The sequence below is a fragment of the Macrotis lagotis genome, chromosome 1 (assembly GCF_037893015.1).
Source record: "Macrotis lagotis isolate mMagLag1 chromosome 1, bilby.v1.9.chrom.fasta, whole genome shotgun sequence".
Lineage (NCBI taxonomy): Eukaryota > Metazoa > Chordata > Mammalia > Peramelemorphia > Peramelidae > Macrotis > Macrotis lagotis.
This window is the reverse complement of record NC_133658.1, coordinates 840178253-840205452: the sequence shown is the minus strand read 5'-3', so window position 1 is coordinate 840205452 and position 27200 is coordinate 840178253. Positions and strand designations below refer to the sequence as shown.

The 27200-nt window shown below is 34.3% G+C and overlaps 2 protein-coding genes across 2 annotated transcripts; one reads left to right on the top strand and one right to left on the bottom strand.

The window, feature by feature from the left end:
• Positions 1 to 1500: 1500 nt before the first annotated feature.
• On the bottom strand, positions 1501 to 2448 carry LOC141489460 (olfactory receptor 52D1-like). Its single transcript, XM_074190071.1, has one exon. The coding sequence runs from the start codon at positions 2443 to 2445 to the stop codon at positions 1501 to 1503; it is 945 nt and encodes a 314-aa protein (XP_074046172.1). The 5' UTR covers positions 2446 to 2448.
• Positions 2449 to 17837: 15389 nt separating this feature from the next.
• On the top strand, positions 17838 to 18782 carry LOC141489449 (olfactory receptor 52D1-like). The gene has a single exon (XM_074190068.1). The coding sequence runs from the start codon at positions 17838 to 17840 to the stop codon at positions 18780 to 18782; it is 945 nt and encodes a 314-aa protein (XP_074046169.1).
• Positions 18783 to 27200: the final 8418 nt, after the last annotated feature.

Genomic DNA, 27200 nt, shown 5'->3' with positions numbered 1-27200 from the left:
GAAATTCCAAGGTATACTCCATGCCTGATTCTTAGAATCTATGTCTGGTCCAGTCAAATTATTTCATCTTTTAGTTATATTTTCATTTCATTTTTGATTATTAGTGTTATGTATTCCATCTCTGATAACTTTATATCCAGGTAAGTAGGGTCCCTAGTTCAAATAAATTTGTAATAGTTTCAACGTAACTATTCAGGAACTCAGTGTTGGATCTCTCTTAGAAACACTACAACTTCCCTTAAAATAGACATTGAAGGGGGCAGTTAGATGGTGCAGTCCACCAACCCTGGAGTCAGGAGGACCTCAGTTAAAATCCAACCTCAGAAGATAATTCCCTAGTTGTGTGACCTTGGGCAAGTCACTTAAACCCATTACAATGCAAAACTTCCCCTTCCTCCCCCCACCAAAATGGTCATATTTACCTAAGAAATTGGTTTGTATTTCTCTGTGCTTGTTTCACTGAACTCTGTATCTATTAATGAATTATATGACTTTTCATTACCCTCAAATAATTTCATATCCTATGTTATATATGAAATTAATAACACTCCTTTAAGGTATGTTTACACAGCAGAATAGTAAGGATCACAGAGCATATAATATTTAAGTAAGGATCATATGCAAATAATCATACATCTAAGGAGAAATGTACATCCATCCTCTCATTTTGTATCTTAACCTTCAAGAATAAAAAAATCATAATACTCTGTTAATACCACCACCATGGATAATTAGTAACATTAATAAAGAAATTCATCATTATTATCAGCATTCCAAAAACAGTACTAAAAACTTAAGTTCATGAAGCATTTTATATAAAATACTTCCTTCTGAATAAATAACAATATTTACATACTACATGGAAAAAGAAACTGAGGGTCAAAGAGAAATAAAGTTAAAACATATAAAATCAGAATTTAAACTTGAATCTTTTGATTGTAAATTCGGTGGGGTTTATTTTTCTAAACATATTGCTGCCTTTACATCAATATGCATGTTTCAGTTCTCTTCATTGTGATGTAGCCAATTTCCTGAAAAGAGAGAGATCTACTACTAGAGGAATGTAGATTGGTAGCATTATATGCACCATGTAGGCATTCTGCTTGAAGAACTCCCTTGGATGAAATTTTAGGTCATTTAGGCAAATTTAAGACATTATTCAAAATTTGACTTTAAATCTCTACATCTCTGCTACTATTGTCTGCATACAGCATTCTTAGGTAGCTCCACCATGGAGATAACATAGAATAACATGACTTCTGTGAGTTCCTTATCCCTAGCATTACTAACTGAAACCATCCCGGTCTCCATTACTGCCATCATCAGTGCTATCTCGGTATGTTTAAGTTGCAGAACTCAGCTAGATTTACACTTATTTTATATAATCTTTAACCCACAAAAAAAAATGAACCTGGTGGTCCTGTTTTATTGGTACTGCTCTGGTGTACTACATTTTTTTATCCAAATAACTCATTCAAGAGATTTCATCAATGTCCATACTTAGACAATTTTCACTACAAATACTTTGAGGAATCTCTCTCGGATTCGTTTAGTTTTAATTCCATAAATGATGGGATTCACCATAGGAGGGATAAGAAGGTAGATATTGGCCACAAAAATATGAACATGGGGAGCAATGTGGTGCCCAAACCTATGTGTAAGGAAGGAGAAGAAGGCAGGTGTGTAAAAAACCAAAATTACCCACACATGGGAACCACATGTGCCTAAAGTCTTAAGCCTAGCATCATTAGAGGGCAGGTTAAATACAACACGCAGAATGAGGGCATAAGAATACATAATCAATATAAAGTCCACACCACCTGTAAGGAAGGCAATGATTAAGCTATAGGTTCTTTGAGTTCTGGTTGAAACACAGACAAGCTTGATCAGGGCCATGAACTCACAGTATGTGTGTGAGATAATAGTTGTCCTGCAATAGGGAAGCCATCGCAGTAGAAATGGATGCGGACTGAGCAATATTACCCCACGGAAAACAATGGCCAGTCCTAAGCTTCCAATAACTGTGTGAGTCAGAATAGTTGAATGTCTAAGGGGGTTGCAGATAGCCACATAGCGATCAAAAGCCATTGCCAAGATGAATCCAGACTCCATGGTAGACAGTGAATGAATAAAATACATTTGTGTAAGACAAGCTTCAAAATTTATTTCCCTATCATTGAACCAGAAGAGGCTGAGGATCTTGGGCAGTGTGGTGGTGGTGAGAATCAAGTCTGCCACTGAAAGCATGGAGAGGAAGAGATACATAGGCTCATGTAAGCTATGGTCAGATTTGATGATGAATAGAAGAGCACTATTCCCCAGAACAGCCATCATATACACCAGGCCGAAAGGGATGGAGATCCAAATGTGGGCAGCTTCCAGACCTGGAATGCCAAGAAGGAAGAAGCTAGTGGGATGTACATTAGTTTTATTGGTAGCTGGCATTCTGAGTATCTTATAGATTCCTTGCTGATATCTTAGCAAGTGTTAATACTCTGAATATTCAGGACTACTGTGAAATCTTTGCTTCTGGGACCTAAAAAGAGATGACATTAATTCAGTGACAATTGCATATGAAAGCCAGACACTGACACAAAAAGGAATATATTTAGACCTTGTCCAAAATTTCTCATTTGGACTAATATCACAAGAACAGGAAAAAAACAATTTTTTCCTACTGGGAAAGGCTCAAACTAAGATTGGGAATAGGACTCAATAAAGGGAAGCATTAGGTTAAGGTTTTTTAAATCAGATTTAGAGTAAGCTTATATTTTAAGAATTTCATATTTGAGAATTTTTAACTCCTTTATATGCCTCTGATATATTAAAAATCTAAAAAGTAGTCTGAGTCAGAGAAGATATAGTTATGATTTTAAAGATTTAATTCTGATTCCCATATTCCAGAGCTACTTTCTTTAGGTGGGGCTTCTTATATCTGTGATCTTACAGAAATTGATGAACAGTTAAGAGCATCCAAGGGTTAAATATCATTTCATGTCCTTAACTCTTTAATTTCATTTTGTTATTTCTCATTTCTACATGGGAGAAAATTTTTCCACGAATGTTTCTGGAATCAACTGAGATTATATTTGACTAGAGCTCAGTATAGTGACTGATTCATAGAAGATACATAAGTGTGAGCTGATTGATTCAATTACTAATAACAATGCTGATTCTAATAGTGCTTGATGGTTCCCAAAGCATTTTCCTCACAACATTCCTTTGAAGGAGATCATACAAATTTTACTTCTCCCTTTTACAAATGAGAAACAGAGAAGAAATAACTTAAGGTTTTGCCATTAATAGAGTCATGATTGTATTTCAAATATGTATCTGGTGACTGCAAATTCAAAGCTCTTCTTTCTTTTTGTCATAGTATCCTATGGCACCAGAAGTGGTTTTTACTAGAAAATCTCTAAAGACCCTAATTTTACTGGTTCTAAAAATATTTGAAAGCATTCTTTATTTTTTATTCAAGTCCTCTATTTTCCAGTCTAAAAAAATCATATTAGTCATATATTTAGAACTAGAAGTATCTTTGAAGATCATTTAATACATCATTTGACATTCAAGATCATTTAATATATTATTTAACTACCAAGGAAACTGATGTCCAGAGAAATAGCTAATATCACATAGCTTTTAAAGGAAGACCTCAGTTTCAAATTCTTATCATCTCACTTTGAGACTACTGTTCTTTCCATTCATATCATGATTGAATCCATTAACAGAAGTGGTATTTGAATTCTTTCACCATCCTGAATCTGCATTTGCTACATTTGTTTTTTAAGAGAAAATCATCCATGGGTGACTCTCCATAACAACACCTTCCAGAAATCATAGATCCTTTCTCCAGACACAGTCATCCATCCCCCAAATCAAAGTCACTTACCTCTTCACGTCTGGCATCCTAACTGTCTGAGATTGAGTTGAAAGAGGATATGTCTTTAAAAGAGTTCTTCCCCCTCCCCATCCCTGGGGACTCACAGATAATAATACAGAGAATTATGGGCAGTGGGCATGGATAAAGAGTTTTCTTCTCCTTTCACAAACTCCAAATTTCCTAGGTGGTCACAAGGACACTTAGTGACCTCTCTGCATCCCCTACCATACATATACTTACATTTTCTCTTCCCTCTTTTCCATGTCTTTCCTCCTAAAGAGAGACCAAGAAGAATAGGATTTTAAGGTTCTCTATTTAGGAACAAGAAGCAAATTCCTGAAAACCAGATAGCTTTTATTCTATTATTTATACAATTTTTTGAGAACTGGGTGCAAAAGTAATCTCACACAGTTGTTATGGAGTATAATAGAAGGTTATATTTTTTAATTGAGGGGAAAAAGCAGTAGGTGATGTATATGAATATAAGAGAAAGATTTATTAATATATTTAATGAAAGTAAATCACAGGCATGTAGTTTGGCATCCCCCTTACCCCATAATGAGTGTCTGTGTATTGGGCATTGATTAAATCCTTTCTTAATTAAGAACAGAAACTTATGTAACCTTAATTTTCTAGGCCATAAAGGGAAGAACTAAGAGCAATGATAGGAGGAGGTGAATTTCAATCAAATTTAAGGCAAGTTTACCTCCTTATGACTAGTTGTCCAATGATGACAAGATTTGTCTTAGTAATTTCACATTTTTTCTAATAAACACAAATATATAGATTAATAGACTTTCTTCTGAAACCACAGAAACTGCCCAACAGAAATTAAAATAAATGCCATTACAGTTTATATTTCCTTTGCCATATCCTGTCACAAATAGGATATGTATTTGGTTTCCTGAATTTTTAAAAATCTATTACACAAGAAAATATTCTGGACAAGAGCATATATATGAATAAATGTCAGTTTAAATTACATCAGCATTAATATTTTTATTAATATTTTATTTGTTTTCCAATTATATACAATAGTAGTTTCTATCTATCATTTTCTATAAGGTTTTGAATTTTTACAATTTTTCCTCCACCCTCCTTTCCCTCCCCCTCCCCCACAGAAGGCAGCCTGTTTTTACATTGTCTTCATGCTACACATTGATCAAAATGGAATGTGTTGGGAGAGAAATCATGTCCTTGTGAAGAAAATTAAATATTAGAGATAGCAAAATTATGAAGTACATAAGACACTTTTCAAAAAAATTGAGGGTACTATGCTTTAGTCTTTGTTTAAACTAGACAGTTCATTCTCTGAATACAGATGGTATTCTCCATTAAAGATTCTCTAAAATTGTCCCTGATTAATGCATTGATGGAATGAGCAAGTCCATTAAGGTTGGTCATCACCCCCATGTTGCTGTTAGGATGTACAATGTTCTTCTGGTTCTGCTCATCCCTCTCAACAACAGTTCACACAAGTCTTTCCAGGCTTCTCTGAAATTCAATCCCTCTTGGTTTCTAATAGAACAATTGAGTTCCATAACATAAATGTACCCCAATTTGTTCAGCCATTCCACAATTGATGAACAATCACTTGATTTTCAATGTTTTGCTACACAAACAGGGCTACTATGAATATTTTTATACAAGTGATGTTTTTACCCTTTTGCATGATGTCTTCAAGGTATAGATGCAGTAACAGTATTGCTAGATCAAAGGGTATGCACATTTTTATTGCCTTTCAGGCATAATTCCAGATTGCTCTGCAGAAAAGTTAGATGAGTTCATAGCTCCACCAACAAAGTATTAGTGTTCCAGATTTTCCACATCTTTTCCAACATTGAACATTGTCCTTTCTGGTCATATTGGCCAATCTGATAGATGTGAGATGATACCTCAGAGTTGAATTAATTCGCATTTTTTTCTAAACAGTAATTTAGAGCAATTTTTCATATGGCTATGTTTAGTTTTGCCTTCCTCATCTGTAAATTGCCTTTGCATATCCTTTGACCATTTGTTAACTGGAGAATAACTTAGTATTTTTTTTTATAAATTTGCTTCAGTTCCCTACATATTTTAGAACTGAGTCCTTTGTCAGAAATACTAGTTGTAAAAATTGTTTCCCAATTTACTACATTTCTTTTGATCTTGGTTATAGTGGTTTTGTTTGTACAAAAGTATTTAATTTAACGTAATCAAAATTATCTAATTTATTTTTAATGATGTTCTCCATCTCTTCCTTGGTCATAATCTGCATTCCATTCCATAGATCTGACAGGTAAACTATTCCTTGGTCTCCTAGTTTGCTTATAATATTGCCTTTCATGTCAAATCCTGTACCCATTTTGATCTTATCTTGGTATAAGGTGTGAGATGATGGTCTAATCTAAGTTTCTACCATACTAATTTCCAATTTTCCCCAACAGTTTTTATGGAAGAGAGAATTCTTATCCCAGAAGCTGGGCTCTTTGGATTTATCAAACAGCAGATTACTGTAATCGTTTTCTGCTGTCTGTTTTACACCTAATCTATTCCACTGATCCACCACTCTATTTCTTAACCAGTACCAGACCGTTTTGATGACTGATGCTTTATAGTATAATTTTAGATCCAGTGATGCTAAGCCACCTTTTTTGTACTTTTTTTTTTATTAAATCCCTGGATATTTTTGACTTTTTTGTTTCTCCATATGTATTTAGTTACAGTTTTTTTCTACCTCGTTAAAGTGATTTTTTGGAAGTTTGACTGGTAAAGAACTAAATAAGTAGAATAATTTAGATAGAATTGTCATTTTTATTATATTAGCTCAGACTATCTATGAGCAGTTGATATTTGCCCAGTTATTTACATCTGATATCATTTATGTGAAAAGTGTTTTATAGTTGTTTTCATAGAGTTTCTGAGTCTGCTTTGGCAGATAGACTCCCAAATATTTTATATTGTCTGAAGTTACTTTAAATAGGATTTTTCTCTCTAGCTCTTGCTGCTGTATCTTGCTATTAATATGTATAGAAATACTGAGGATTTATGAGGATTTATTTTATAACCTGCAACTTTGCTAAAGTTACTAAATGTTTATAGTTGTTTTTTAAATGATCTTTTAGGATTCTCTAGGTATACTATCTTGTCATCTGCAAAGAGTGAGAGTATTATTTCTTCCTTCCCAATTCTTTTTTTTTTTTTTAGGTTTTCTTTGTAAGGCAAATGGGGTTATATAACTTGTCCAAAGCCACACAGCTAGGTAATTATTAAGTGCCTGAGAGAGGATTTGAACTCAGGTATTCCTGACTAAAGGGCCGGCGCTCTATCCACTGAGCCACCTAGCCGCTCATTTCCTTCCCAATTCTAATTCCTTAAATTTCTTTTTCTTCACTTATTGCTGAAGCTAATATTACTAACACAATATTGAATAGTAGTGGTGATAATGGGCATCCTTGTTTCACCCCTGATCTTATTGGGAATGCCTCTAGCCTATCCCCATTGCATATAATGTTTGTTGATAGTTTCAGATAGATACTGCTTATCTTTCTAAAAACAATCCATTTATGTCTAGTGCTTTTAGTAGTAATGGGTGCTGTATTTTTTCAAAGATTTTTTCAGCATCTATTGAGATAATTATATGATTTCTATTAGTTATTGATATAGTCAAATATACTAACAGTTTTCCTGATATTGAGCCAACCTTGCATTCCTGGGATAAATCCTGCTTGGCCACAGTGTATTATTCTTGCTGTAATCATTTTGCTAAGATTTTATTGAAGATTTTTGCATCTTTATTCATAAGGGAGATAGCTCTATAAATTTCTTTCTCTGGTGTGAATCTTCCTGGTTTAGGTATCAGCAGCATAATGGTGTCATGGAAGAAGTTAAGCAGAGTTCTGTCTTCACCTATTTTTCCAAAGAATTTATATAGAATTAGAACCAATTGTTCCTTAAATGCTTGATAGAATTTGCTTGTGAATCTATCTGGCCCTGAATTTCTTTTTCTGACATAGGGTTATTTAGGTATTTAATTTCCCCTTTATTTAACCTGGGCAACTTATATTTTCATAAATATTCATCCATTTCACTTAGATTATGAAATTTATTGGCAAACAGTTGGGAAAAATAATTCTGAATTATAATTTTAATTTCCTCCTCATTGGTGATATGTTCACCTTTTTCATTTATGATACTAGCAATTTGGTTTTCTCCTTTTTTTAAATCAAACTAAACAAATGTTTATCAATTTTATTAGTTTTTTTCATAAAATCAACTCAGTTTTATTTATTAGCTCAATAGTTTTCTTGCTTTCAATATTATTAATTTCTCCTTTAATTTTTAGAATTTCTAATTTGGTATTTAATTAGTGGTTTTGATTTGTTCTTCCACTATTTTTTAGTTGCATGCTTAGTTCATTTATCTTCTCTTTCTCTATTTTATTCATGTAATTGGACAAAGATAGAATATATCCCATAATAACTGCCTTGGCTGTATCCCGTAAGTTTTGGTATGTTGTCTCATTATTGTCCTTATGAAGGTTGAAAACATTAATTCTCTCTATAATTTGTTGTTTGATCCATTCATTCTTTAAAATGAGTTTATTTAGTTTCTAATTAGTTTTAAGTCTATCTCTCCATGACCCATTATTGCCTTTGATTTTTATCGCATGATGATCTGAGAAAGAAGTATTCACTATTTCTACCTTTCTGCATTTGATTATAAGCTTTTTATGCTCTGGTACAGGGTCAATTTTTGTGCAAGTGCCATGTACTGCAGAAAAAAAATGTATATTTCTTTCTATTCTCATTCAGTCTTCTCCAAAGGTCTACACTGTCTAGATTTTCTAATATTCTATTTACCTCCTAAACTTCCTTAATGATTAGAGTTATCTAAATCTGAGAGAGGAAGGTTGAGATTTCTAGTCAGTAGAATTTTGCTGTTTATGTCTTCCTGTAACTCATCCATCTTCTCTTCTAAGAATTTGGATGCTATACCACTTAGTGCATACATATTTAGAATTGAAATTGCTTCATTGTCTATGGTACCTTTTAAGAGGACATAATTTCCTTTCTTATCTCTTTTAATGAGATCTATTTTAGTAGCTGCTTTGTCTGAGATAAGGATTGCTACCCCTGCCTTTTTCACTTCAGCTGAAGCAAAATATATTCTGCTCCAACCTTTTACCTTTACTCTATATGTATCTTTTTGCTTCAAATGAGTTTCTTGTAAGCAACATATTGTAGGATTCTGGTTTTTAACCCACTCTACTATTCGCTTCCATTTCATGGGAGAGTTCATCCTATTCACATTCAAAACTATAATCACTAACTCTTTATTGCTCTCCATTTTATCTTCCATCTGTTTGTATTTTCCCTTTTTTATTTTATCCATATTCCCCAGTACTTTACTTCTGAATACCACCTCCTTCAATGTGTTTGTCCCCTTATATCCACCCCTCCCCTATCTTTCCCCTTTCCCTTTTCCCCTTCTTCCTTCCCTTCCTTCTGTTAGTTCCCTTTTTTCTTCCATTTCCCCTTTTAATATTTGAAAGGTTAATAAGTTTCTTAACTTAACTGTGTATATGTCAATCCTTCTTTGAGCCAAATCTGATGAAAGATATATCAGCATTTTAAATTGAATTATTTTTTCCTGAAAAAAACAATTTTATTGCTAACTAAAGAAATAATGTCCTTTGACTTTTACAAGTATTGCAGTAACATCAACCTTTATATATGACATGAATTTTATTACCTATTCATATTAATTTTATTAATATGTTATTTTGCTTTTATATCATCTTTGCTTCCTATGTTCAAGAGGCCACATTTTCTTCTGATTTTGAAAATTATTTCCTATTGTATTGCAATTTTCTATTTTCTTCATTTATTACAAATTGTTTAGCAATGAATTATTGTTAGGCATGAATTTTGTTTCCAGTTTATTGTTTTTTTGCTTTTTTTGTCTTTAGTCACAAATAATGCTACTGAGAATTTTGTGCACATACTACTATGGATATGGATTTTTCTGTCACCTTCATGGAGATATAATACAAAAGACAGCTTTGAGGAAAGAAAACAATTAGCAAAAGCCACAGAAGAGAAGAGGGAGAAAACATCTAGCAGGTTGTTAAATCTTCACCACTGGTCATCTACATTTCTTATGTGAAGGGAATACAGTACTTCAACATCTGTTCTTCAATAAAAAATGTAATTATTACATCAATTTTGGACTTCCTTTAAGTACTGTTTTTGGTTACATTGTTTCAGTCATATTTATGAATATAATACATGGGTACATATCCATATCCATGTATATATCTAATGTGAATATTATAACATGTGTACATAATTATAATATATATATATACACATAAGTATATATGTGAAATTAATCCAGGTTGTTCACAGGAAGATCAAATATTAGAGTTTAAATACTGTGGCTCTTTGAGAAAGACCCTGATGTTGGGGGAAAATTGAAGGCAAAAGGACTAGGGAACAAAAGAGGATGAGATGTATAGATATGTCATGAAACAACAAATATAAACTTGGATAGACTTCAGGAGTTAGTGGAGGATAGAATGACTTGGTGTATTGTGGTTAAAGGAGTCACAAACACTGAATAACTGAAGAATAACAACAGTAACAACTGATATGTTTAGGTATGTATGCTAAAGATATACAAATGCTCACTCATAGATACACACAAATACATACAGATGCATATAGAATCACATGTTGATATATATATATATATATATACATATACATGTAAACATATTTACATGCATATTTGCAGCTGAATGGAAGAAGTGACTAGAATAGAGGACCTGGAGTGAGGAAGGATAGTCCTCAAATTCAGTCTCAAATGCTTAGTATCTGTTTTTAACTTAGGGGAATCACTTAACTTCTTTCTATTTATTGCATAAATTTTAAAAATTGTAAAAAAGAGAAATAATTTTAAAAGGTCAAGGTAAAGAAATGAACTATGCAGGTATTTGATGCTTTGGGCTATGCCTGTTTCTGGGGATGTTTAAAGACATTCCAGATGATAATTACATAGGACATGAAGAGGAAGATCACCTCAAAACTCAGGACCAAAAAATCACAGTTTTCATAGGATTTATCTGCTCAGCACAGTCTTACACTCATAATATGAGACAGGGATGTTAGCTGTCTTGAAAAGTTTTGACTTCAGCTGGATGAGAAGTGGCCACATGATGATCATAATAACTTCCATGATGGTCAGTAGAATGATGTTGATGGGCACTTCCTTGGTGAGAATTATGGAAATCCCCAAATGGTTGCAGAGGACAACATAATCATCAGTGACCATGGCCAAAAGAATGTCAGATTCCAGGCGTTGGAAAGTGTAGGGAAAGTAGTCAAGCATCAAGGTGGGCTTTTAACAAGAATATAACCAGGACTTTAGGAGAGATGCTGATAGGTACAAATTTGTAGTGACCTAAATGGTCAAGAAAATGCACATGATTTCATAGAGATTAAACTTGTTATGGATGACAATTATTAGAAGACCATTACCAATCATTGATAGGATAATGGAAATGAAGAAGGGAATTCCGGTACAATGCTTTTTTTCAGGTCAGACACTCCAACTATTAAAAAAGTGAATAAAATGATGAAGATCCTAATAAGTCAAAGATAACCTGGTCCTATAAAATGTCTATGAAATCTTGTACAGAGAAAGAGCAGGAAAGTATGATTAAGATATGATAGTGGCATGATCCTCAGTCTAGTTCTCCATCTTTAATCATGATTGATTCCAATGATAGGTTCCTATGAAACAGATTTTTTAAAGATCTCAGAAAATTTTATAAAATTGAATATTTTATATTATTAAATTATATTATTAAAATATTTACTAAAAGATAAGGATGAAGGAATAGCCTTTCCCTAGGCAAATGCAGAATAAAGAATTAGAGACTATGGGGAAAATATAAAGGAGAATTAATTTTAGCTCAAACAAAAGAACCATTTTCTAAACATTAAAATTGTTCAAAAATAGATTGAGCTATCTTAGAAAGGAATGAGATCTTTATTAACTGAGGTGTTAAAGAAGCTGAATGATCTAGGAATATCAGGGAGTAATATAAGGAGATGTATCTTCCATAGCAAAAAGGTGAAATAAATGACTTTAAAGCTCTCATTAAAGTTTTAGATTCTCTATATTAAAGTTTTAGCTTTGTAGAGATTCTAAAGCAGACATCTATTTAGTAGAATATGAATTTCTAGATAGATCAATGTAGATAGATACATGGATGACTACGTTCCAATATAATTGCTTTCCTTTATAATCTTATATATTTCATTTTATATCTTTATACTGAGTAGTGGTTCAGCAGCTTCATCAGGCTGCCAAAAGACTTCATGACCTAAAACAGATAACAAATCCCTGAACATTAAAATGAAAAGATATATATTTAACAGAATGTGGAATTCTTGCTGTGAGAACTAGCCTTACTGATTCAGATTATGATTGGCCAGTGAATTAGTTAAACATAAGATGATAGTTGTAGAGTTGGAGGAATTCTAAGAGGACATGAAGGAAATGAAACCCAGAGTTGAAGAGATTAGCCCAAGATTATATAGATTTCAAAGGTTAAAATTCACTTCTTTGACTTCAATTTCAATGTTCCTTCTGTTGAGTCCCAGTTCTGGACTCCCTCAATCTTCCACAGGTGAGTGTTGAAGGGGCAGGAGACAAGGAAGACAAGGAAGACAAGGAAGAAAGGAAGACAAGGAAGACAAGGATGACAAGTTCTCCAAGATCCCCAAGTACTCCATTTATTGAATCAAATACAAATATTTAAATAGCCTCTCCAGTACCTAATCCACTCCCATTCCCATGGCACTTAGTAAAATAAGGTTCTGGTGCTCAAGGAACCAGGTGATGCTCCCACACACAACGGTCCCTAACAGCTTCTTCTATAACATGGAGCCTCATAGAATTTGAATCTTCTAGCAACAATGATAATAGAATCAAGTGGGAAATAAGGTGCATTAAAAGCAAAAATCCCTAGTAAATTTAATTTACAGGATGATTGATAAAGACACCATATATAGCTATCTTAAGTGAAGATAGTGTTGAAGTCAAGAAGAGTTCAAATGTGGTCTCAGATACTTACTTATCCTGAGTAAATTACTTAATCTCTATTTTTCTAATTTTCTTCAACTGTAAAATGGGATTAATTATGCCCCCACCTTACAAGGTTTTTATGAAGATCAAATTAAATATTTGTGAAGCGCTGTGTTCAGTCATTGACATGTAGTATGTGTGTGCTCTTTAAATGGTTAACCCTTTCCCCCCATTGTGACTAAATTCTGACCAAATGTGGCAATTCTATACTTATTGATAGATGCTTACATTGTCTTAATGAATGTGGGAAAAGAAGACTAGAGTAAATACAAAGTACCATCAACTAATTGTTTTGCTGTTTAATATATATATATATACAGTTACAATTACCTGCTAAAGTCATAATAACTCCTATTTTTCAGACAATGAAGCAGTCTCCTCATCAGTAACATGGGAATAATAATATTTGTACTATGTCTCTTATAGCATTATTCTGACAAACATGTTTCATAATGCTTAATAAAACAAAAATATGAGTTAATATTTTCCTTATGTTATTCTGGTGCATTGTCATGCCATGGAGGGGGTATCCATAGGTTCTTAAAGTCTATGCCAGTGGAGTACATTTTTCTAGTTTTTCTAAATTAGGAAGGCCCTTATCTTGGCTCCTGTCAACCATGCAGACTATGAGGCCTACATGATCCATAATACTCTTGAATAGAGACAGAATCAGATAAATATAATTAGAAATATTTGGAAAAATAAAAAAATAAAACAGATAATAAGAATAATATATTTTAAACTGCCCTCAACTATCTTTATATATTTTATTAGTACTTCTTTATGTTTGAGTTTGAAACCAACTACTACAAAACAGTTCTTGTGGGCTGTCTAAGAGCAGCCTAGGTAAATGAATAGACTCATCAGCAAGTGGTTGACAACACATTGTGACCACCCTAATGGCTGAAAATACAAATTAATGACAAACATAGTTCCAGATAAAATCTCAGATATTTACTATATCTGTAGCAGCAAGAGCAATAGTGATAGTAATTGTCAAAGTACTCTATTTTCTCTGTCTAAATTACAATCCTCATATTGTCTGCCTCTTTTCATGGTAGTTCTATTCCTCATTAGAACTGTCACTCTCTCAACCTCCTTTGGTAATGATTATATCTTTTATCCTAGATCTCCCTCTGATATTTTTTTATTTATTAACCCACTGTAGATTTTATGGAGAGCAAATAGTAAAAGCTAGCATTTTACAAAGTGCTTCAATGTTTTTGGTACTTCACATTGGATAATTCATGCAGTCCTTACAATAATTTTGTGAGGTCAGTTTATTATCCTCATTTTACAGGTAAGAAGACTAAAGTTGAGAAAGATTTTGGTATTTACCCAAGGTTACACAGTTACTAAATCAGAAGTCAGATTTGACCCTAAATTTCACTATGTTTTGTTTTCTAAATACTGTTCCACCTAAATTCCCTAAAGGGTCATTTGTGATTATGATTCATTTACTCTTCCTGACCATTCTTAGAATGAAGGTTTCCCTTGGCTATAGCAGGTCATGAAACAATTGAAGAAGTCTCAATCAAGACACTCCAGGGAAACAGAAAGATTAAATATATCCCCAAGAGCCTAGTTTGGCTCTTGAGATTTGGGAATAAACCAAAATGTTCTTGGCATTCCAATGAGAACTGGCTGAGTGGGCTATAATGTAACCGGATGGTGAATATATGCTGACTTTTCACATTGTTTCATTTGATAGATGAGCACTGGGCCAATCCCTCAGCTCCAAATTGGGGTGAGTACATTTGGACTATATTAGAAGAATAAAAAAAGACTTAGGGAGGGGGGAAGATTTATGCCTATGAAAAAGTCTTTTTTGTTTTCTTTAGTAGAACTTTTTTAATATTTGAAAATATTGGAGAAATTAAACAAGAAAGTGACTGAATTGAGGTGAAATTGATGCTTCGCTCTTTGAAAATCTAGAGAGGTGAGGGATCTTCCCACCAAAGACAATTATAAAAAAGAATGCCTGAAAATCACTGAAAGATTTCATTCTCAGAGATATAACCCAGAAAAGAAAACATTCTCTATTTCAAAGTAGGACACCAATTTGACTACTGGAATCAATTCTAGACTGTCTAATCTCATGAGAAGAACATGAATTATATTGTATATATGCTTCTGCTTGTTTTTACAACTGGCATAAGTGTTTCTGTGTGTCTTTGAATCTGAAAGTAGGCCTGTGTATATAGTTAAATATTTGGTTGAAGGTCTCATTTTTGATCATATAGAAGCATAATATTATAAAGTCGTACTTTCAGAGCTGGAACAGATCTTGCAGAAGCTCATTCAACAGATGTGTAAATATTTGCCAGAAAAATTATGATTTTGCCCAAGTTCACATGAGTAATAAATGGAAGAATTAGCATTATAAACTCAGATTTTTTACTCTGTCTAAAGATATGGACTTAGTATATAACCACTATTTAACCCAGTTTCATGGCTCTACAAACTGTCAAAAATATTTGCATACTAGTGACATCTTGGGTACTGTATAGAGAAGTAGTCTATAGATTTCTTGTCTGCTTGATCCCTAAACCAATTTTTCAATTATATAATGGTTAGAAACCATGTTTAATCTAAATTCTCTCTCTACAGCTTTCCCTATGTTTTACATTAAGTGCTTAGTAAAAATTCTTTTGAATAAATACAAGAATGAATGTGTGTTCATTTCATTTCTATATAGTTAAAGATATATTTTATATATAATTATAAATATCTATATTTGAAGGTACACATAAAAGTGAGTATAATTGTATTTGCACACCAGTACATGTATCTGTATTATGGAATATAGCAAATAATACTCTTTTGGATTTTAGGACACTGGCAAGTAGTTTAAATTCTGTTAATAATTGCCACTTATAAAATAAAGGTTGTAGCAGATGAACTCTCAGATTCTATAGACTTTCAATTAATAATTAGAAATTTATAGGAAAGTTTTATGTGTAATCTGTAGTTGATATTTAATTTTAGTGTATGTCAGCATCTAGGTGAACTTTCTCTTTTCATGTTTATAAGAGAATCAGAGAGATATTTTCTTGTCAAATTAACTGGGGTTCCTATTCCCAAGACAGCATTCAAGCAGAAAGAAGAAATTGGGAAAACCTTCTTTCTGGATACTCAAATTTAGAGACTTGAGAACTCTACTTAAAGTACTCTTTAGTCACAGATTTGGGCTTACTCATGTATTCCTCCTTTCACTAGGAAGAGTATATCTCCAAATATGTCAGCAAAACATTCAATTCCACCCAAGTATTTTTTAACTGGAATTCCCAAAAAACTCTGCAGAGGAAGGTGAATACAATTTTGATTGTCATTGGTGGTCAATCTGGAATTTCAGTTCTTGATTATAAAAAATCAATGAATTGAGTAATTTAATCACATTTTACAAAAGTGCTCCTATGATACCTCTTTACCATATGACAATAGTTTTTGCTCTCATGGGTAGTATCTAACTATAAATGGTCCCAATGCTCATCACAGCATCACAGTCACGTATCACTTGATAGAGGATTATTCTGACAAAGGTCAGATAGGATAATCACTAGCAAGTTATTCATTAAATGGTAAAGATTTTTTGATCACACAACTCATGAAGTTCACCTACTAAGCTATGGAGGTAATTTATTTTTTTTTCCTGGACAGACACTCCATGCCAAGAAAATCAGGGATCTATTGAAGTAGATCAAAAATATAAAATCCAAATGTTTCATAGTAGGGGACTTGATATCAAGGGGTATAAAGCAAAGAATGACAAGGGAAATAAAATGATTTTAGAAGTTTTGTTAATGGTATATACTTATAATTAGGAAGTTTGAAAAAATTTTATGAAGGGGATGAATGATTCAAAGAGATATTAAACTGAATTAGAAAAAACATAGCTTCAGTAATAGAGTAATAATGCAATTGAACTATTTAGTTCAATTATCTACCAATATGTAGAAAGGTCTGTTTAAGTTGAAGAATATCCAGAAGACTGTAAGGAGAAAGAAGGGCCTGAATCCTATTACTCTTGTGGTTCCCTGGAAATTTTCACTTAAGAAATGCAAGTATGAAGGTGTGTTATATAACAAAGAGAATTTAGGGGCTAGGTGGCACAGAGGATAGAGTACCAGCCCTGGGGTCAGGAGGACTTGAGTTAAAATCCAGCCTCAGACACTTAATAATTACCTAGCTGTGTGACCTTGGGCCTTGTGACCCACTGCCTTGCAAAAAACAAAGAGAATTTATAGCCACATTCTTGAAATCTTGTATATCCAAAGCTCTTTGCCTTTCAAATTGTTTCTTGGGCCAATTTCTGTCAGTTACTGTATTTTTGCTGATTTCATTCAAGAAATCAATTGAAATTTCCTCACCAAAAAGAGGACATAAATCAGAAAGGGATTATTGTACCAAATTCATTTTACTAAAGATGTAAAACCAGAAAATAACAGGTGGAGAAAATGTGCCAAATTTAAAGTGATATAATTTAATAAACATACTTGCCAAGTTTTCCTGTGGAGTACATGTTGTGATGCTAAATAAAAATTAGACTTCTAATTCATTCCTCCAAATTCTGAGATTCATTGAAAGATGATAGCTGTTTTCCTCCCAATTTTAATTGAAGCTAAAATTAAGCATTAAAAAACCCAGTCAGAAGCCTTAACAAAATCAACAGTTTCATATATTTAATGCCTCCGGCAATGATTTGGTCTTCATTCCCTGATCTATATATTGCATATTTTTCAGGACCTGATTGCCATGATCTTTCTGGAACATTTGAGACTTTGGAGTTCCAGTTACCAGTGGCCTCACATGACGCACAATGTCTCTTATGAATGATTCACATTTTTCTACATCCACATTCTTCCTGGTGGGCATCCCAGGTCTGGAGTACCTACACACTTGGATAGGGATTCCCTTCTGCTCCCTGTATGTGGTGGCTGTGGTAGGGAATATGACGATACTATCTGTAGTACGGGCAGAAAGAAGCCTACATGAGCCCATGTTCTTCTTCCTATGCATGCTTTCTGTCACTGACTTGGTCCTCTCTACCTCTACTCTGCCCCGAATGCTCTGTCTTTTCTGGCTTAAGTCACATCAAATTGCCTTTGATGCCTGTCTAACTCAGATGTTTTTTATCCATAGCTTCACAGCCATGGAATCTGGCTTCTTCTTAGCTATGGCCTTTGACCGTTATGTAGCTATTTGCAACCCATTGCGCCACACTACCATTCTTACTAATGCTCGAATAGTCAAGATTGGTGGAGCTGTAGTTCTTCGGGGTATAGCTTTTTTTTCTCCACACCCTATCTTGCTCAAGCAATTGCCCTACTGTCGGACTCGAATCATAGCTCATACTTACTGTGAGTTCATGGCAGTGGTGAAATTGGCTTGTATGGACACAGGTTCCACAAAGCGTTATAGTTTAAGTGTGGCCTCTGTAATTGGCTCCTGTGACGGCTTCTTCATTGCTATCTCTTATGTCTTGATTCTCCGTGCTGTCTTTCGCCTCCCATCCCGTGAGGCTAGCCTTAAGGCCTTGGGAACATGTGGCTCCCATGTCTGTGTGATCCTTGTTTTCTACTCTACAGCTGTATTCACATTTCTCACCCACCGCTTTGGACACAATGTTCCACCTCAGGTTCACATTTTCATTGCCAATATATACTTGTTGGTTCCGCCTTTCCTCAATCCCATTGTATATGGTGTCAGGACAAAAAAGATCCGAAACTATGTCCTTGGGGCATTGAGGGTTAAGTTTGTCTGATTGTGATAGAGCTAACAATAGATATAGTAACAGATAAAACTAAAACTTAAAATTGAAGAAAGACTAAAGAGTCCATCTCTCCCTTTTACATGGTGATACATGATTTCTTATCAGTAACTCTGACACTGTATCAACTATTTTAGTGACAGAAAAGAAAATTTCCCATCTACATTTTGACAATTTTCATATCATTTCTTAGGGAATATTGAAGCAATATTTCTAATAAAGAGAAGAATAGCTGTACCAAAAACGTCCTCCTATTTCCTGCTATTCTAGATGAGTTCTCCTGCTTCCTTTCCTTCTCTAGGGAATGACTTATAGGAGGGGAGTAACAGATAGGATACTATAAAGCCAATAGTCCTGCATGAATATGTTTAAGCAGAATAAATTTCTGAATAACTCTTGATGAATTATGAGGAAGAAGGTATAATTTATGTATTTAATGCTGCATGTTAAGAGTAAAGGAAGTGATGCATATCATCACCCTTTGTAAGTTACAAATGCATGAAACATGTTGTGCCAATATGAACAATCTGATATATATGTAAATATATATATCCATATATATGACAGAGTATTAAATTTTAAAATCCACTAAAAGAAGCAACCAATCAAATATTCATCCAGTAAAATGACTCACCTTTAAGGAACTTTTTTGTCAGCAGATAGGGTAGCATGTGTTATAAATATATGTGTTTATATGTCTACAAACATATACATGATTATGGATATATAAAAATGTTTCTTTATTATATATGTATATTATTTAGAAATACAAAATAAATATAATAAATATTGTGAAAGAAATACAATAGCATTTGATCAATTTGCTTTTTACTTTATACAATGTAAGTGAAATTAAAAAATACTTGATATGGAAGCTAATCTCATTAAATTCTTGTTATAAAAATATATTTAAAATTCCCACAGAGATACCAAGTAACACACACATAGACATGTATATATATATATAAATATTATATAAAATAATTCCGTCTTATCAAGTTAGATTCTTAATAGGTATATAAAAATCATTCACAATTAGTAAACAATTAACATAATTAATAATATAAATAGTAATTATTATATAAAGTCACATAGATGCAGTGAAACCCACTGGAAAAATATGTCTTATTTATGGTAAAAAAGTAAAATATTCTATAGACACAAAAGGAAGTATTTAATTTGATGAAAAGTCTAAAATCAAGAAAAAAATTGAAATAAACACAATCTATTCATCTGAACAAGGCAGTAATAATGTTAACTCTCCCTTTTTTGTTTGATATAATTCTAGAAACATTAACAATAGTAACAATGTGAGAAAAAAGCAAAAAAAAACCTAGACATAGAATGACCATCAAAAGGAATGATATTTAAAAATTGTTCGTTTTTGATGATTATTTACTGTGAGTAATGTAAAACTGACATCAAGGGCAATGGAGAACTATGTATCTCTTACAACTCCAGGACAAATGAAAATGTTTTATGATATACAGAGAGGTTTTAATGCATGTACCAAATAAAAGCAGCATGTTTACACAAACAAGTCCTCAAATAGAATAGTTGCTTTTTTAAAAATATATATTTATTTGTTTATTCTTATATTTTGGACAAATAATGTTTTGTTATACATTACTAAAATATTTTTGTTTAAGAGTAAACATAATAGCCCCTCTCCCAAAAATTATAGAACCACATGAGCAATAAAGGGGAGAAAAAAAATAAAATTAAAATAATAATAATAATAATAATTGTAGGTATGGCTAGGTGGCACAGTGGACAGAGCACTGGTCCTGGAGTCAGGAGAACTAGAGTCCAAATCCGGTCCCAGACACCCAACAATCAGCCAGCTGTGCGACCTCATGCAAACCACTCCATCCCCATTGCCCTATAAAAACAAAACAAAAGACCCCAAGTAAAATAAAATAGTAATAATAATAATAATAATAATAATAATAATAATAATAATAATAATAGGGGCAGCTTGGTGGCAGACAGCTCACTGGCCCTTGAGCCAGGAGCACCCAGGTTCAAATTTGGCCTCAGACACCCAACAATCACCCAGCTGTGCGGCCCCAGGCAGGTCACCCAGCCCCATTTGCCCTGCAACCCCCCCAAAAAATTAATAATAATAAAAAATTTGCTTCACTCTGTGTTCCAACACCACCAGCTCTGTCATGGGTAGATAATATTCTTTATGATAAGTCCATCCCAAAAGTTACTTCCATATTTTTCCACTGTTGCCATTGCTTATTGGAACTCCCTCCATTCGTACTTCTCTACTACCATGAACTATATTTTCTCTTTCCTTTCACTCTATCTCTGCTGCAAGGTAGTTGAGTGGTGCAGCAGACAGATCCCCGACCCTGGGGCCGAGAGGCTGAGAGCCCCCATACCACCCCTTAGGCCCAGCATCCACCTGGCCATATGGCCCCAACAGGCCATCTAATCCCAGCCCCTAGGAAAATGTAAAAAAAGAAAATGTGTTATATCTAACCACTCTCCCCCCATGGTCCATCCTCTCCTCCATCATTCACATTCCTCATCTTTCTCCCATCCCCCTTCTCTCCTTCTTACTACAGATGTCTATACCCCCTTGAGTATATATGCCATTTCCTCTCCTAGCCACCTCTGATGAGAGCAAAGATTCCCTCATTCCCCCTTGTCTTCCCCCATTCCATATCACTGCAATAGCTCATGGTAATAAAGAAAAATCTTATTATATGAAATATCTTAGCCTATTTCTCCTCTCTCTTTTCTTTCTCCCATTATATTTTCCTTTTTTGTATTGACTCCATTTTTACCCCACAATATATCTTCAAATTCAGTTTTCTTCTGTGCTTCATCTATAAAAGCTCTTTCTACTTGCTCTATTAAATGAGAAGGTTCATATGAGTATTCTCAGTATCATTTTTCTATACAGGAATACATGCAGTTCATCATCATTAAGTCCCTCTTATATTCCCCTTCTCCTCCACTCTTTATGCTGTACCTGTGTCCTGTATTTTAAGATCAAACCTTCTGCTCAGCTCTGGCCATTCTAACAGGAACATTTGAAATTCTGCTGGTTCACTGAAAGTCCATCTTTCTCCCTGGATGAGGACATTCAGTTTTGCTGGGTAGTTGATTCTTGGTTGCATTCTAAGATTTTTTGCCTTCCGGAATATTATATTCCAAGCTGTATGAGCCTTTAATGTAGTTGCTGCTAAGTCCTGTGAGATCCTGACTGCAGCTCCATTATATTTGAATTGTGTCCTTCTGGCTGCTTGTTATATTTTCTCTTTGACTTGGGAGTTCTGGAACTTGACTATAATATTCCTGGGGGTTGTTTTTGTTGGATCTCTTTCTTGGGGAGATTGGTGGATTCTCTCCATTTCTATTTTGCCCTCTGCTTCTAGGATATCAGGGCAATTTTCCTGTAATAATTCTTTGAAAATGATGTCAAGGCTCTTTTCCTGATCATGAACTTCCAGTATTCCAATAATTTTTAAATTATCTTTCCTTAATGTTTTCCATATCTGTTGTTTTTTCAATGAGATGTTTCACATTGTCTTCCAATTTTTTATTCTTTGGGTTTTGAAGTATTGAATCCTGATTTCTCGTAAAATCAGCAATCTCCCTGAGTTCAATTCTTTGTCTGAAGCATTTGTTTTCCTCAGAGAGCTTTCTTATCTCTTTATTCATCTGGCCAATTTTGCTTTTTAAAGCATCTTCTCAATAACTTTTTGAATTGTTTTATCCATTTGACCTATCTGGCTTTTAACATGCAATTTTATTCAGCAGTTTTTTGGATCTCCTTGACTAAGCTGCTGACTTCATTTTCATGCTTTTTCTGCACCTCTCTCTTTTCTTTTCCCAATTTTTCCTCTATTTCCCTCACTTGATTTTCAAAGTCTTTTTTGAGCTCTGCCATAGCCTGAGCCTAATTTCTGTTTTTCTTGGAGTCTTTAGATGCAGAAGCTTGTGCTTCCTCATATTCAGATTGAGTGTTTTGATCCTTAATGGGATCACAGGCTAAGTATTTCTCAATGGTGTTCGTCTTTTTCTCTGCTTACTCATTTCCCCAGCCAGTGCCTGTTTTTGGGATGCTTCCTGAGCTTTTGAGTATTGGTGGGACACACCACACACAAGGATCTCTGGGTGAGGCTCTGACTTCCCTCCCAGTCTGTGAATGACCATAAGCACACCCCTCTGCCACAAGGATGAGGTGGGGGGCCTGCTGTTCTTTTGGTGGGCCCTAGAATGCAATCAGGATCTGAATGTGGTCAGAGCCCCAAAGTCCTGTTGCAGGGGCAAAGGACAGAGCTCAGCAGTCTCTCTTCACTCCCCTCCCTCAGCTCAACAGGCTCATGCCCTGGGGGCTCCTGCTTCCCAGCCTTGCCTGCTTCTGTTTCCTGGATCAGGGCTGGGGAAAGACCACACTGCTTGCTGTGTGCCCTGAGGGCTGGGCTCCATGTGCTTGCTCTGGCAGAGGTACCCCGCTGTTCCCCCACTTTGTGCCCGGTGCTCCTCGGGGTGCAGCTCAGGACACTCCCCAGCTGCTGTGAGCCGCAGCTCCCAGCTTCCTGGGGCTGCCTCCGGGAGGCAGAAGTTCTTTGGCTCTGGCAGGCCACCCCTCTGGCAGGCTGCCTCTCCGATCCCGGGGAGCAGAGCCTTTCTGCTCTTTTCCAGGTTACCTTGAGTAGAACTGCCTCACTGGGCCCCTTTGTGGGTTCTGTCTCTTGAAAATGTAGTTAGAGTCCTTAGCTTGTAAGTTTTGATCCAGAGCACCTAAGAGGCCTGTCCTCTCCTATTGCCATCTTGGCTCCACCCGCTCGCTTTTTTTTTAAAGATTTTATTTGAGTTTTACAATTTTTCCTCCCAAACTTGCTTCCCTCCCCTCCATGGAAAGCAATCTGTCAGTCTTTATTTTGTTTCCATATTGTACATTGATCCAAACTGACTGTGCTGAGAGAGAAATCACATCCTTAAGGAAGAAACAAAAAGTATAATAGATAACACGATCAGACAATAAGATATTTGTTTTTTTCCTAAATTAAAGGGAATAGTCCTTGAAATTTGTTCAAACTCCACAGCTCTTTATCTGGATACAGATGGTATTCTCCATTGCAGACAGCCCAAAATTGTCCCTGGTTGTTGCGCTGATGGAACAAGCAAGTCTATAAGGTTGAACATCACCCCCATGATAGGGTGTACAGTGTTTTTCTGGTTCCGCTCATCTCAGCATCAGTTCATGTAAATCCCTCAGTTCCCATACCTCCTTGTTTCTAATAGAACAATAGTGTTCCATGATATACATATACCATAATTTGCTAAGCCATTCCCCAATTGAAGGACATTTACTTGATTTCCAATTCTTTGCTACCACAAACAGGGCTGCTATGAATATTTTTATACAAGTGATATTTTTACCTTTTTTCATCATTTCTTCAGGGTAGAGACCCAGTAGTGGTATTGCTGGATCAAACAGTATGCTCACTGAATAGTTGCTTTTTTTAAAAAAAAAAGAACTGGATAGACACTATAGAATGAGAACATTAGAAACCTGGAATCCATCAATCAATGTGTTTTTAAACACTCATGGAATTTGAATAATACACTACAGTCATCATGTTTAAACCATAGAAGAATCCCACAAAAAACTCACCCAATCTTTTTTTGAAGACTCCCCCAAGGGAAACTCACCATTTTCCAAGGAAAATCATCTCACTTTGAAACAGTTATAATTAGGACTTTTTTCTTACATTGTCTCATTCCCTTCTTTGAAACTTTCACCAATTATTCCCCATTCTGTCAATTGCAGTCAAACAAATAGACCTAATCCTAATCTCTCTTTCTTATGACAACCTATCAAATATATGGTAACATCTATTATGTCTATCCCATTTCCCTAAAGTTTTATATATGTATGACAAAAATGTCCAATTCTGAAAACCTATGATCAGAAGTCATGTTCTCCAGGTGTTCACTAGTCAGACTGTGTTTTTGTTATTTTGGTCCAGTTTTTCAAAACCTTTCCTAAACTGAGACACTCTAAACTGATCCCAATATTACAGACTTTTGACTAGATGAGAGGCTAATATGTGGATCAGAAACTAGAAGCTATGCTTCTCTATGCATCTGAAGACGACATTACCTTTTCTGACTTCCCTATTATACTCTTGATGAATAATTAACTTGTAGTTCACTAAAAGATTAATTTCATTAAAATAGAAAAAAATAAAACCTTACTACTCAACCATGCCTTGCCTAGAATATATTTGGTAAAACAATTTTTTGAATTCAGATGTGAAATTGATTTTTGTCCTATCATTTTGACCTTTATTTAATATTTTATTTCCCCCCCCAGTAACATGTACAAACAAGCTTTAACATTCATTTTTAAAATTTTGTTCTAAAGAAAGCATGTTATTTGAAACCGGTTAAAAATGTGTAGTCTTGCAAAACATTTCTATAATAGTTATGATGTGAAAGAAAACTATGTCCCCAACCTCCCACAAAAGAAACCTCCAAAATGAAATAAAAAAAGTATGCTTCAATCTATATTTAGATACCATCAGATCTTTCTCTGGGAATGGATGGCATTTTTTACCTTAAATCCTTGAGAGTTGTCCTGGGTCACAGCACTGCTAAGAAAAGCTAAGGCATTCATAATTGATCATCTTACAATATTGCCGTTACTTTGTTCTTTGTATATTCAGTACATTTTCCATTACATCTGCTCATCTAAGTATTTCTAGGTATTACTGAGAGCATGTTGCTCCTCATTTTTTTAAATAGTTGAATAGCATTCCATTATAATCACATATCATAATTTGTTCAGCCATTCCCCAACTGATGGGTATCCTTTTAATTTCCAGTTCCAATTCCAATACCACAAGAACAGAGCTGCTATAAATATTATTACACATTTAAGCCCTTTTTCTTTCTCATTTTTTTCATTTCTCCTTGAATACAGACCTAGCAGTGGCATTGCTAGGTCAAAGGATTTCATAATCCTTTGGGCATAGCTCTAAATTGCTTTACAGAATGGTTGGATCATTTCACAATTCCTCCCATAATGCATTAATGTCTCCTTTTCCCTACTTCTCTAATATTTGACATTTTGCCTTTCAAAAGAAATTTTTGTAATTTGCATTTCTCCAAAAAATAGGGAGTCGGCACATTTTAAAAAATATGACCATAGATAATATTGATAACCTCATCTGAAAACAGTTCATATCTTTTTATCACTTATCAATTAGGGAATAGCACTTATTTTTAATAAATTTGATGCAGTTTTCTATGTTTCAAAAATATTTCAATCTTTTTCTCCACATTCCTCCACATTTAGTATTGCTAACTGTATTTCCCTCAATCTCTTTCCCACTCATTTTCAATTATTCTATTCTCTCTTTCTCTCTCCTTTCACCCTTTCCTTCCTCAAAGGTGTTTTGCGTGATACTAATTCCCATCCATCACCCTATCCCTTTCTCCCAACCCCTTCCCCTCCAACTTTTCTCTAGGCTAAAACAGATTTCTATAACCAATTATTCCCTTTTTGAGTCAATTTTGATGAAAGCAAGATTCAAATACTCCCTCTCATTTACCCCCTCTTCCACTACATTGCAAAAGCTTTTTCTTGTATCTTTTATGTGAAAAAATTTACTATAATCTATCTGGTCCTTTTCTTTTCTCCCAGTACATTCCTATGTCACCCATTAACTCCATTTTTAAACACATTATCCCTTCACATTCAATTCCTACCATTGCTCTGTCTATATATCTCCTTCTAATTGCCCCAATAAATGAGAAACTCATAAAATCATATGAATTATAAGTATTAACTTCCCATGTAGGAATATAAACAGTTCAACACCATTAAGTCCTTTATAATTTGATTTTACTGTTTGCCTTTTTATGCTTCATTTGAGTCTTATATTTGAAGATAAAAATTTGAAAGGCCCCATTTCATTGAGTGACCACCTTTTCCCCTGAAAAAGTATGGTCAAAATTGCTGGGTTGTTGATTTTTGGTTGTAATCAAAACTCTTTTTTGTTCTGTAATGTCATATTTCAAGTCCTATAGTCACTTAATGTAGAAGCTGCTAAATCTTATGTAATCTTGACTGAGGTTTCATCATAATTGAATTGTTTCTTTCTGGTTGCTTGTAACATTTTCTCCTTAACCTGGGAGCTATGAAATTGTGGTACAATATTACTAGAAGTTTCCATTTAGGGATCTCCTTCAAGAGGAGTGGATTCTTTCAGCTTCTATGCATTTGCTTCTAGAATATCAGGGCAATTTTCCTTAATTTCTTGAAAGATAATGTCTAGCCTTTTAAAAAGTTTTTATAATCATAGCTTTCAGATAGTCCAATATTTTTTAAATCAAATTTCTTTTATTTTTTACAGTTTCTCATTCATCTTGATTCAGTTA

Bases quoted from the DNA above. Each gene is read 5' to 3' on its own strand.
- LOC141489460 (XM_074190071.1), bottom strand. From the start codon at position 2,445: ATGCCAGCTACCAATAAAACTAATGTACATCCCACTAGCTTCTTCCTT.
- LOC141489449 (XM_074190068.1), top strand. From the start codon at position 17,838: ATGTCTCTTATGAATGATTCACATTTTTCTACATCCACATTCTTCCTG.